Consider the following 13539-nt stretch of genomic DNA (forward strand, 5'->3'; position numbering starts at 1 on the left):
TTCTGTGCGACAAGACAGCAAGAAGGGTATAACTCTATCAGCTGAGTAACAATGTTCATCAAAGTGTTGCGTGTTACAGTGTAGGTTAGTTTATTAGGACAAGTGCATGACATTAAGGTTAGTCGGGGTTAGATTTTTTTTTTTTTTTTTTTTTTTTTTTTTTTTTTTTTTTTTTTTTTATCATTTCAGATAATGGTTGAAGAAGTGAGTCTTTAGTCGACGGCGAAAGATTGGACGGGATTCGGCTGTCCTAACTGGGATGGGTAGTTCATTCCACCATTGTGGGGCAAGGACTGAGAATAGGCGGCTTCTCTTTGATGACCCTCCGGGAGCTTGGATAGGAGTAGATCTGAGGCGGCCAGAAGACGCAGAGCGTAGGGGTCTTGAGGGTGTGTAGTTAGAGACCATATGACGGGGAGGTTGTTCAGTTATTGTTGAAGGATGGGGAGGTTGTTCAGTTATTGTTGAATGACGGGGAGGTTGTTCAGTTATTGTTGAATGACGGGGAGGTTGTTCAGTTATTGTTGAAGGACGGGGAGGTTGTTTAGTTATTGTTGAAGGACGGGGAGGTTGTTCAGTTATTGTTGAAGGACGGGGAGGTTGTTTAGTTATTGTTGAAGGACGGGGAGGTTGTTCAGTTTTTGTTGAAGGACGGGGAGGTTGTTCAGTTATTGTTGAAGGACGGGGAGGTTGTTCAGTTATTGTTGAAGGACGGGGAGGTTGTTCAGTTATTGTTGAAGGACGGGGAGGTTGTTTAGTTATTGTTGAAGGACATGGAGGTTGTTTAGTTATTGTTGAAGGACGGGGAGGTTGTTCAGTTATTGTTGAAGGACATGGAGGTTGTTTAGTTATTGTTGAAGGACGGGGAGGTTGTTCAGTTATTGTTGAAGGACGGGGAGGTTGTTCAGTTATTGTTGAAGGACGGGGAGGTTGTTCAGTTATTGTTGAAGGACGGGGAGGTTGTTCAGTTATTGTTGAAGGACGGGGAGGTTGTTGAGTTATTGTTGAAGGACGGGGAGGTTGTTAAGTTATTGTTGAAGGACGGGAGGTTTTTAAGTTATTGTTGAAGGACGGGGAGGTTGTTCAGTTATTGTTGAAGGACGGGAGGTTGTTAAGTTATTGTTGAAGGACATGGAGGTTGTTCAGTTATTGTTGAAGGACAGGGAGGTTGTTCAGTTATTGTTGAAGGACAGGGAGGTTGTTCAGTTATTGTTGAAGGTCATGGAGGTTGTTTAGTTATTGTTGAAGGACGGGGAGGTTGTTCAGTTATTGTTGAAGGACATGGAGGTTGTTTAGTTATTGTTGAAGGACGGGGAGGTTGTTCAGTTTTTGTTGTAGGACGGGGAGGTTGTTCAGTTATTGTTGAAGGACGGGGAGGTTGTTCAGTTATTGTTGAAGGACATGGAGGTTGTTTAGTTATTGTTGAAGGACGGGGAGGTTGTTCAGTTATTGTTGAAGGACGGGGAGGTTGTTCAGTTATTGTTGAAGGACAGGGAGGTTGTTCAGTTATTGTTGAAGGACGGGGAGGTTGTTGAGTTATTGTTGAAGGACGGGGAGGTTGTTCAGTTATTGTTGGACGGGGAGGTTGTTCTGTTATTGTTGAAGGACGGGGAGGTTGTTGAGTTATTGTTGAAGGACGGGGAGGTTGTTAAGTTATTGTTGAAGGACGGGAGGTTGTTGAGTTATTGTTGAAGGACGGGGAGGTTGTTCAGTTATTGTTGAAGGACGGGGAGGTTGTTGAGTTATTGTTGAAGGACGGGGAGGTTGTTCAGTTATTGTTGAAGGACGGGGAGGTTGTTCAGTTATTGTTGAAGGACGGGGAGGTTGTTCAGTTATTGTTGAAGGACGGGGAGGTTGTTCAGTTATTGTTGAAGGACGGGGAGGTTGTTCAGTTATTGTTGAAGGACAGGGAGGTTGTTGAGTTATTGTTGAAGGACGGGAAGGTTGTTGAGTTATTGTTGAAGGACAGGGAGGTTGTTCAGTTATTGTTGAAGGACGGGAGGTTGTTTAGTTATTGTTGAAGGACGGGGAGGTTGTTCAGTTATTGTTGAAGGACGGGGAGGTTGTTCAGTTATTGTTGAAGGACGGGGAGGTTGTTCAGTTATTGTTGAAGGACAGTGTTCTAGGCTTTAGTCCCAAGGAATATTTCTCCACCAGTAGCTTACCATAGACGATTAGGGACAGTGTGACAATTGGTGTCAGACAAGGGGATGTTTTGATGTGTAAACTAAAGGTATTTTATAGGGATGCACCGAAATTTCGGCACCGAAAGTTTTCGGCCGAAAATGGCAAAAAATGGCCTTTCGGCTTTCGGCTGAAAGAGTTTTTTCACCGAAAATATATCACCGAAACAGAAACAACCTTGCGTGTTGTTGTGATGATGTTGCCCTGTCGGGAGTCGCGCTGCCCCTATGTAAACTGTGCGCGCAACGCGTCCAACAAATGCGTCTTCAACATGCTTCCATATCCTCATTCACTATTATGCCCGTCGCGGTAGGAGTGATCTATGCATATCATTCGCGTGTTGTTGTGATGATGTCGCGCTGTCGGGAGTCGCGCTGCCCCTATGTAAACTGCGCGCAACGCGTCCAACAAATGCGTCTTCAACATGCCTTTACATCCCCATTCACCATATGCCCGTCGCGGTTAATCACAGAGTGATCTAATATGCATATTATTCACATTTTGACGCTGTCTAGTGTCTACTGTGCCGAGTCAAGCGAGCACATTCAGCTGGGGACTAGAAAGGTGCGCTCAGTAGAGCACAGATGTCCGCTGCGGCAGCCAGAGAAAAGATGGAATTAATGTACTGTATGCATTCAGAAGTGCTGAATAAATGTTTTATGGACCCATAATAGTGATTATTTATTATTTAAGTAAAGTTTTGCCATAATCATATATTTTTCCATAATCATAATGTTCCACAACATTGGTAAAAAAAAATCTATTCTATGAATCATTTTCGGCCTTTCGGCTTTCGGCCAACTGTTTTCTATTTTCGGTATCTGTTTCGGCCAAGAATTTCCCATTCGGTGCATCCCTAGTATTTTATACTATGGCTGTCCTTAAACAAAAAATTTAAGACTAAAATAGATTAGACAAATCTGTAAAATTTTCTTTTTCTTTCACATGCACTTAAATAACTCATTCAGCATGGGTGAAACCTCATCCAAAAACCAAACCTTGACTAAGAACAAACGGACCGATAAATCAACTCAACCTCTTTACTGACAGAGGTGAATTTAAAGGGACTGTTCCATTTTTTGGACGTTAAGTTGTATGAAATGCTTTCCGAGTAATGTAGTCGATGCAAAGCTATACTTACCCAGTCTCATGGCCGGGAGTTCTGGCCAGGTTCTGAGCGAACCGGAAAGCAAAAAGAGTCTTGGAAACCAAAACGTTTTAATCCAGACCATAACATGCAGGCAAAAGGGTTACTTATTTCTGGATCACTTTTATACAATTATTTTCCTTGAAAAAAGCAGGCGTATTACTACGTGCTGGAGCTCTTTTGCAGGTAACGTAGCTTATCGGCTGTTTCACAATTCTGGAGGACTGTGTTAGAAATAGGAAACCCTTTGCTTTCATGATGTGCTGTGGATTAAGACCTTTTTGGTTTTGTGACCCCATTTCTGCCGCTTGCTGCCTGTCTAAAGCGTCCATGTTCACTTAGAACTCGTCCAGAACTCTGACCTATGACTACCGTAATTCCTCTAATAGTGACCCGGGCTTGTATTTGCTTAAACAGTAGCGCGTACCAGGCTTTTATTTAGGAGGAGGCGTGTATAAGAGAGAGGCCTATATTTCTAATTTTCAAACGGATCATAATGAATAAATCAACATTTTGTGTCAGTTTGAACCCAGTAAAATGTACTGGGTTCATTTATTGAAACCCAAGTACTAGTGTTGTCACGATACTGGAATTTCGACTTCGATACGATACCTTGAAAAGTATCGATACTTCGATACCATTTCGATACCCAAAAAGAAAAAAAAAAAAATATATATATATATATATATATTTTTTTTAAACAAATTTAGCTTTTGTTGCTGGTTGATTCTCCTCAGCTTCGAGTCTGGTACTATAAGAGAAGATAAATATAACACTTTTAAAACCCTTTGTTTATCTTTAGATCACACATTTAAAATAACTGTTCATCTCACTTCAATCATTTTTATTGCAAATGCAGAACATGGTATTTTCTCAAGCAGACAGATGTAAACACTGTAATCTGTGTTGCATGTACCTCACAAACTGAACAGTTAGTAACAGTTTTTATTTAAAGATAACTAGAGCAAGCGAGAGAGAGAGAGAGAGAGAGAGAGAGAGAGAGAGAGAGAGAGAGAGAGAGGTATCGGTAGATAGAGAGAGAGAGGTATCGGTAGATAGAGAGAGAGAGAGAGGTAGATGGAGAGAGACAGAGAGAGAGAGAGAGGCTATGCTCGGAGCATTTTAGTAATGTTACATTTTCAACAAGATATTTTACGTTTACACGTTAATGTTACTCCGTTTCCATGCAGTATTTATAACGGTGGCCAGCTAAGCTAAGGGAGCTAATTGCTAGCAGTAGCTAACGTTAGCTGGTAGCTGTAACGTTACAACGAATCAGCTGTTGATATTATGCGGCATCAGTAGACAACGTATCATGTATTAAACTAGAGTTAATGGTTTAATGCTTCAGTCACAGTGACGTTGAAAGAGCAGCTGTCACGAACCTCTTTAATTTCTTTATGGAGATCCGCGCTGGCACTGCTCTGTAACACCGCTTGCAAATAGCATTGGGGAAGCTTTAGCTTGTCCTTCGTTGTTTACTTCAAACCCGAAGTACCTCCAAACAGCACTTCTGCGGTTTTCTTTATCCACAAGCACAAGTTGCGGAGGCTCTGCATTTGCCATCATTTTCAGCTAAAAGCTCTTGTTTACAAATACAAACTGAAGACTGCTCTGTGAGGGGGAGCGCTGGACTCGGAGCAGGCGGAACAGCGCGTCAACAACTTGCTGTAGAACACTCGCCAGCTGGTACCGATACTGCAGAAAGTATCGGTATTTCGGGAAATGAGTATCGAAGCAGTTTTAAATATTCAGTATCGATATGTATCGATACTTCGATATTTTTGACAACACTACCAAGTACTGTATGAAATAGTAAACGGTGCAATTACAGGTGGTCACTGGTCATTTCAACGTTTTCAAAGTGAAATCAAGTAACTTTACCTCAGCAGCTCAGTATATTAGTAACCCGGCTTGTATTAGGAGGTCGGCTTATAATTGCTTAAGTCAAGAGCGCACCCGGCCATTAATAGAGACCCGGTTTGTAATTGAATACCGGTCACTATTAGAGGAATTACGGTATTTAAGTAAGCTAATAGCTAGGCTTCGACTACACTACTGGCAAGTATTTCATACAACTTAATGTCAAAAAGTTCCGAACTATCCCTTTAGTTAAGGGTGTGCATGCATTTGGTGTGTGTGAACGTGACGGGGCTTCAGTAAGAGGATCAGTGGTTACAACACTTGATTGGTTTCGGTTATGACTCATTTGAGCACCACACGTAGTAATGTGAAACTGAGACGATATTGGAGATGACTGGGTATCCATCGTCCAACTTGTACAACTCGTCTTCTGATGGTACGAGCATGTGTCTCTGGGCATGGGAGACAACAGTAGGAATCTTTGTGTTAAATGTACATTTGTCCATCTCACACCCGATTTGATGTCCCGGTAGAATGCAAGATGACCTCAAAACATCAAACGCATGGAAAGTCTATTCATAAGATTATCATGACACGTCATTCCTTTCCTACCAAATATGGCGCAATACCATAAACGCAGTTCCTTGGCCCCGGTTGTCATTTAAAGGTCATATCAGTAATATATTATTCCATTTATCTTTTTTGGAATGAGAGCCATATAGAATCAACCCAAGTTCAACGTTGTGGAATAAGTCTGAACAGCTGTTACATTGCCGTTACATTTGAAATACCAGCGTGTCAAAGGATTATTGTAGGACCCTGTGTCTACCAGGGATATTTACAAACTATATACTGTCAATATCTCCAGGTTAGACGCACTACAGGAGGGAGGAAAACAGTAATGTTTATAAATGTTTAGAACTAAAATAACGATGGGGCAAATTAGCTGTTAGCATGCTAATGTTAGCTATGTGTTAGCAAGCTAGATAACTAAGAAACTTGCAAACATAATACTGCAGGTTATAGCTTTCAGATTTTTATTTCTCGCTGCAGATGCCTCGCATCTTATTGTCTAGATCGACTTATTTTCTTAAAGGCTTGTTTTTTCAGTTCGGAAGCTTATAAGATAAGATATTCCTTTATTGTTCCCCTTGGGAAAATTCATGTATAGCGGGGGGGGGGGGGGGGGGGGGGGGGGGGGGGGGTACAGGTAGTAGAAGACATACAGGTACAGGACAGGTCACAGAATTATAGTACAGTGGAGAAGTACTTTTTTATAAAAAGGCAGTGTAAACAATATACAATACAACTCTGGACTTGCGCATATGGGCAACAAGGTGCGAGATGAGGGTATGTATGCCCTCTGTTATTTTGCCCTACAATAAATATAGTTACAATATATAATCTAATAATTGAAATCGAAATAATCTAAAAAAAGAAAATGTTAAATATATGCTCTGATGAAGTATACAGTATTCACATAAGGTGCAGTATGCATAAGGTACGTATATTGTCCTTATGGAAACTTAGTTCTGGGGTTTTCACCCTGTTGGCAGTGCATCCCACCAGACAGTATATTTTAGGCATTTTCCAGAAGTTTGCTAGCTGACCGAAATGACTAGTAGTAGTTTGATTTGATTTGATATTTTTTATTTTCGTGTCTTACATACAGATGTATGCCCAGCCCATATGGGCTTACAAGACACATAACAATAAGTATATAATAATATACTTTACCAATTACTTAACAAATGACATAGACCAAGATGGCCATAAAAAAAAGAAAAATACAAGAAAATACAATAAAACGTAATATAACACAAGCTGTACTCAATGTAAATAAACAGAAAAACAAGGTGAATTCAAATACAATTATATAGGATACAGTGTGTTTTGTCTCAGGTGCCATGCCTTCTCCAAAAATCCTGCAAAACCGAAGATGTCCTCCACAAAAAAACAACTCAACATACAGCTCTCAGACTGCCAAAACAAATCTGGGTTTACAATTTGATTTTTTTCAAATAAAGCCCTCCTCAAAGTGGTGTACAAAGGGCAATAAAAAACAAAATGATATTCATCCTCCACCACTCCCAGATCACACAGAACACACAACCGCTCCTCCTCAGGTTTACCCTGGAATCTACCCACTTCCACAGCCAATGGCAGGGTGCCAGACCTCAACTGGGCACACAGAGACCTCCGTCTTCTCTTTAAGTTTAACATTACATAAGGTTCAGTAAAATACTCATTTTTAATTGCAATATATTTTCTAAGTTTAGGTTTTTTCAAAATCTCCACCTTCCACTTATCCTGATGGATTGTTGATAATTTTGTTTTAATTATGTGAACCTTACACTGCAAATTGTTCATAAAAATCATACTCAAGTCAGTAGAAGAAAAAATCATAGACATCTCTCTTGACCAGGGATGACCGTGTGCTCTGTCCCAATTAAAAATCTTTTTAGTCACCCTGCCATTTGGCAGCTGGACCAGGCGGTTCCATAACCTCACCATTTCACCTTTTTGCTTGACCAAGCAAGAATCCCACCCCATGTCCCCTTCTATAGCCCCTTTTGGTGTGTATTTATGGACTCCTAAAAAGTATCTTATGGCCCGGTTCTGGATCGCATTACATTCAGGAGCATCATCAAAACCCCATACTCCAGCAGCATAAAACAAAACAGAACCCACCATTGAATCAAATAATTGTGTATATGTTGAAAACCCAAGGTCAGTGCACACTTTCATTTTACTCAACACGCCCCCTAGCGCCCTTCCTGCTGACTCAGACATTATTTTCCTTCCTTCTATGAAGCACATGTACTCATTAAAGGTGAAACCAAGATATTTAGTAGTAGTGGTTTATTTTTTCAGTCATCATCACACACAGTACAATATACATCATCATTTATCAATATTTGATTATTTACAGTGACTGAAAAGGTACAGACTGAAGCATAGTGCTTATATGTGCCTGTCCTATATTCTTACCAAAAAATACAAAAATGTAGACTCAAACAGTATTCTAAAGAAAGAAAAAAAAGCAAGCAAAACAGTATTTTTCACCCTTGTAGTTTTTCAAAATTTAGCTTTACAAAAAAATACAAAAATGTAGATTCCAAAACAGTATTCTAAAAGAAAAAAAGCAAACAAAACAGTGTTATTCACCCTTGTAGTTTTCAAAAATAGCTTTACAAACCTTTTTCTTAAAAACCAAAATCTAATTACTCATTCTTAACTGTATATCCGCATTGTTCCACAAGTTAACCCCAATAATAGAAATACACCTCCTTTTAATCCCTTTCTTAGCTTTTTGAACAGTAAATTTACAAATATCTCTCAAATCATATTTTCTTTCATGTGTTGAAAAAACCTTTGCACCCCATCTGGGAGTAACTTTGCTTTAGCTCTGTACATTATTTGCATAGTTTTATAGTAAACCAAATAATTTACTATATTTTTACTATACAAGGAGGCACCGTCGCATAATACAAAGTCAATGGAGCGATGGGATGTTTTCCCCTCCGGTGTGGGCTGGACCTGTTTGTGGGCCGTCTCTACGATGTCTCTTTGGCTCCGGAAGTCTCCTGGGACCGTCTGGATGAAACCGTCTGTGCGTTCCGTTTTACCTTCGCCTACTCGAATGCTTTCATCCAGAATGTCTAGGGAGTTTTCCCCCCCCATAGAAATGACCGCAAGAGTCTAACCAGGTATGCAAGGGCATTAAACACCAGAGATCCTGACCCAGCTCCGACGCTCACTGCAGTAGAGAGCGGGAGCCTTTGAGATGGATATTTCATGTTTCGAGAACTAATTACATGATTTGAATTCAAAAGATGTGCATGCATTTTTTAAACATTGAGCACAAAGGGGTCTGTATGGGTGTCTCTGTTGTACCGCTAATAAAACTTCCCCAATTTCTTTTTCTTTTCAGAACGCTGCCTTTTTATACGGCCTCGGCATGGTTTACTTCCATTACAATGCATTTCAGTGGTAAGTACTTTCTCTGAACGTTTCCTTTTTATCTCAGTGTTGCATACTAGCCAATGACGAGCATTCTGCTGCGCTCTGCTCATTTTATTCTTGTAGATTTTCAGCGATGTCAGCCGTTGTGTTTTAAGATGTGGCTACATTGTCCCGTTTACACATTTCATATTTCTTCATTAAGTTCGTGTTACTGGTCTTATCGGCCAGCTCTGTTGATTCAAAGGGAAACTAGAAGTCGTTGTCACTAAATAGCTTAAATCGTGTCATTGTTGGATTAGATTCAAATGTATCGTCATTAAACGGCACAAGTACAGTACAACGAAAATAGGTTTGGCATCCAACCAGAGTGCAAATGTAACCGTAAAGTGCAATAGTAATATACAATGTACAGGTGATTTTAAACTGGGTATAAATGAGTACTACTGAGTAATAGTGCTAATCAGATGTATGTACATAGTTGTAGTATTAATATGTACAGTGATACAGGTATACACTATGGTAGTAAGTAGAGATGTCCGATATTATCGGCCTACCGATATTATCGGCCGATATCGGCATTAAAATGTGATATCGAAAAATAACAAGATATATGTAATGTTAATTACCTGAAATTATTCAATTTTTTGGGGGGGGGCGGGAACCCTGCATATATCGGTATCGGTTGATATCGGTATCGGAAATTAAGAGTTGGACAACGGTAAAAAAGCCAATATCGAGCATCCCTAGTAGTAAGTCATACTGACCAGCAGCGTAACTAGTAAGAGTAGGTAATGGATACGTATAGACATTATATGCAAGGATGTACAGACGGATATATATTATATATATATGCGGTATATATAAATGTATATATACACATAATACACCACTATTGTACATGCTATCATACAGAGTTATATGGGTAGACTTACTAGACTATAGTAGTATGTGGAAGGTAGTTAAGATTATCATGATTACAGTGTAGGGAAGTTGTAGATGGTGAAAGCAGTAGGTAGGTATACGTTAGAGTTTAGGCAACGGAGAACAAAGTTTGTACAGTACGGCCATTGTTACTGCTCCATCTTAAACGTTGCGATGTGAAAAGGTGGGCGACCGTACGGGGAGGTCGGGGGGAGGTCCAATGTTTCGGCGTAGACTGTGTGCCTGAAGGGGAGTGTGTGTGTTTGTTTAGACGCTATTGCGCCGCATACTGTAGTACGCTACCTACGCTCCCTATTGACTCTGGGAGGGGTTGTTTGTAATGCCGCGTACAGTCACACTTGCACACAGAGCGTGTTGGGGGTTGAGAGTGGTTGTGTCCTTGTGTGAACCGTCTCTGTGTCCTCTGCAGAGCGAAGAGTTCACGGTCGCCTTAGCGAAGGTGATCCGGCCCCGCTGAGGCTTTTTCACCACTCTGGCCTGTTAATAATGGCCCAGCTGTTGCTCCAAGCACTCAACCCTGTCCCTGTCCCCCCCCCAAGTTATGTCATTGTGCCTTGTTTTATAACATGCTCTGCAGTCCATAGATGGAGATGCTGGCTTGGTTCTTAACCGCAGCGGCGTAGCTCTTTGCTCAGTCCGTTTACAGTAGAAAATCAACATCAGCGAACTCTGAATTCGTCCGGTTTGAATTCCAACCCGAAAAGTCTCGAGTAGTGAATGGGATCGGCTACAGATTCTTGGTGACTTTGGAATAGCTCTTTAGAAGTAGCCATGTTGTCATTGTAGTGGTCGAGGTGCCTTGTGGTATTGCTTGATACTGACTCCTGTAGGTGCCCTCTCTCCCTGTCTAGGCCAGAGCAACCCTCCTCAGCAGAGGTCCAGGCAGGACAGAGAAGGTAGGCCCACTACATTGGTCTAGTGTCTTTTAGGGAATGTATTTTTTAATATGACTAAAAGACATCTTAGGTCTAAATGATTTTCTATATAGTAATCCCATCCGTCTATCCTGTAGTGGGAGTAGTCTGCTTCTGACTGAGGTTGGCCGTCTCTTTGCACATAGTCAGCAGTAGGCGACGGTGGATTTGATGCGTTAGTACTGTGACGTTTCATTAGACCTAGTTATGAATCTGTTCTAATATGTACTCGTATTGTAGTAGCGGAACAATCACGTTTTATCCAATTGATCATAGAGTGGGGGCTCACACTCATTGCTTATGTTGTAAAAGGCAAGGAAACTGCGAAAGAAGGAACGGTCAACAATGTCTCTGTGTAGCGTGTGAACTAGGGCTGCACGATTTTGGGAAATAATCTAATTGCGATTATTCTGACAGATATTGCGATTGCGATTTGCGATGCGATTATAACATATTTTAAAAAAAAATTACAAGAAGAATGTTGCTGCTTTCTGTAGTCGGGTCCCAACTGCAAAATTACTGTATTACCCTGTATTATACACTTTTACTATCATGTAGACTATTCTGCTTTGTGTTTACATGTGATGTATTGTATACATGCACATTTATTATGTTCTTGTGTGATGTATCGCACATTTTATTGCTGTGTGATGTATTGCAAATGTTATTGCTGTCATCTTGGCCAGGTCTACCTTGCAAAGGAGATCGTGTATCTCAATGGGACTTCCTGGTTAAATAATTTTTTTTTTTTTTTTTTTTTTTTTTTTATTGCAGGCTTGGCGATTTGATAATTGCATCATTCCAAATCGCGATTTCGATTAAAAAACGATTAATCGTGCAGCCCTAGTGTGAACGTACAATGGTGCCACTGCCAAGTGTGAAAACCTTCAGTTTGTCCGACATTGAGTTGAATGGGATCAGCCATCTCCTCACCATTTAAATGGGTTACTATCTCGCCTGTCAGAATTATCTGCAATTTGTTTCATTGTTAACTAGCTAACGTGTTGATATATTGATTGATGTATATTTCCTCACATAGCTGGTATATCTTTAGTATTATTTACATCTCCCATAGGCTTCAATAGAACTGGCGCCAAGCAGAGCATAGAACGCTGGTATTCTGACGTGATGACCCTTCCTTCTTTTATAGTTTCCTTGGTGAAAGGCAGCTGCCAAGGTGGCAGATCTGGTGCTCTGGTCCACGTTTAGTCTAATGACATGAGTCTGGTCTACATGGTGCTTCACAGTTAGGCTGATGACATGAGTCTGGTCTACATGATGCTTCACAGTAGGCTTGGGCGGTATCCTTTTTTTTCATACCGTCAAACCTTTATGATATAATACTGCGGTGCACGGTATTTGACGGTATGACTTTCATTTTCATCAGCGGGGGGGGGGGGGCGCAACAGGGCTGTACATTAACTTTTTTTGCACATAGCACTGGTGCTACAGAGGTTGATCGTTTTGTAGCACAGGCCAAAATCTTGTAGCACAAGTATAAAATGTGTTATATTTGTAACAGTCACAAATGTGCCTATTGTATTTGTGTTATTTAGTTGCAGTGCCATGTTTGGCTGTCATTTTATGCTGACAAGTTGACGTCACACAGCCAGACACGTTACGTGTAAGGAATTATGGGATTTGGTGTTGGGTGTATGGACTCTACTAGGGGTGGGAATCACCAGTTTCATCACGATACGATACGATATAGATTCTTCGGACAACAATACGATATTTGCTGATATATGCCACGATATGATACGATGCAGGTGCCTGCAATCGATATGAGACGATATCATAACATAAGCCCATTTAACACAATCAGTAACATTTAGATCACCTCAAAAAAGGCAACGGAAATATCATTTGACATTTTTATTTTTGACCTCTTCCAGACTTTTAAAGGAAAAACAATCTATTGTTTTTAATACACATAGACCTCCTGTTCACTGTAAAGTGCCACGTTTTGATATATTGAGCTTTAAACTTTAAGTTAAATGTTTTGGAACTCACAACACGCAACCGTTTTATGTTGCATGATCATGAATACATTTATTTTGTATTGTATTTTTTATGTTTAAATATCAACATTATCTGTCCACCCTCAGTACATTTACTATCAATATAATATACTCGTCTGACTTCATGTGATCTTTCCAAACGCGCACACACACACACACAGAGAAGGGAGAATGTCTGCCCCCTCCTCCTCACTCTGCCCGTCTGCTGTTCTCTCTATATGGCTATGAACAGCTTGTTGTTAGCTCATGCTAACGTAATGTTCATTTCGGACTTTATGACGCGAGGATTGCAAAGCATGTTATATGCATTTGACCCGTTGCCGAATAAAACAGCAGGGATTTGTTTTGGGTCGCGACAACACTATCCACTAGCTCTGTTTCAATGTCCGCATTCCAAACGCTACTGTCTGATGCTCAGGGAACAAAATAAGTACCAGCCAACCGCCAATGGCTGGTAAAAAATCTGCCTGGCTGGTAGTTTTTAAAATCTACCAGCCAAATG

General features: G+C 40.6%; 1 protein-coding gene across 3 annotated transcripts in view; it reads left to right on the top strand.

Annotated features, from left to right (window-relative positions):
* The window catches only part of kdm6a (lysine (K)-specific demethylase 6A), a 188355-nt gene that overhangs the window by 64442 nt on the left and 110374 nt on the right, over positions 1-13539 (top strand). The window contains exons 5-6 of one of the 3 annotated variants that reach the window (XM_084310621.1): positions 9129-9187; positions 10933-10998. In XM_084310621.1, coding sequence (XP_084166747.1) covers positions 9129-9187; positions 10933-10998 — 125 coding nt within the window. The remainder of the gene's footprint in view (positions 1-9128; positions 9188-10932; positions 10999-13539) is intronic. The other 2 variants (XM_084310622.1, XM_084310623.1) reach the window with 2 other exon arrangements.

The sequence above is a fragment of the Notolepis coatsorum genome (genome assembly GCF_963971535.1).
Source record: "Notolepis coatsorum genome assembly, chromosome: 3".
In the NCBI taxonomy this organism is placed as follows: domain Eukaryota; kingdom Metazoa; phylum Chordata; class Actinopteri; order Aulopiformes; family Paralepididae; genus Notolepis; species Notolepis coatsorum.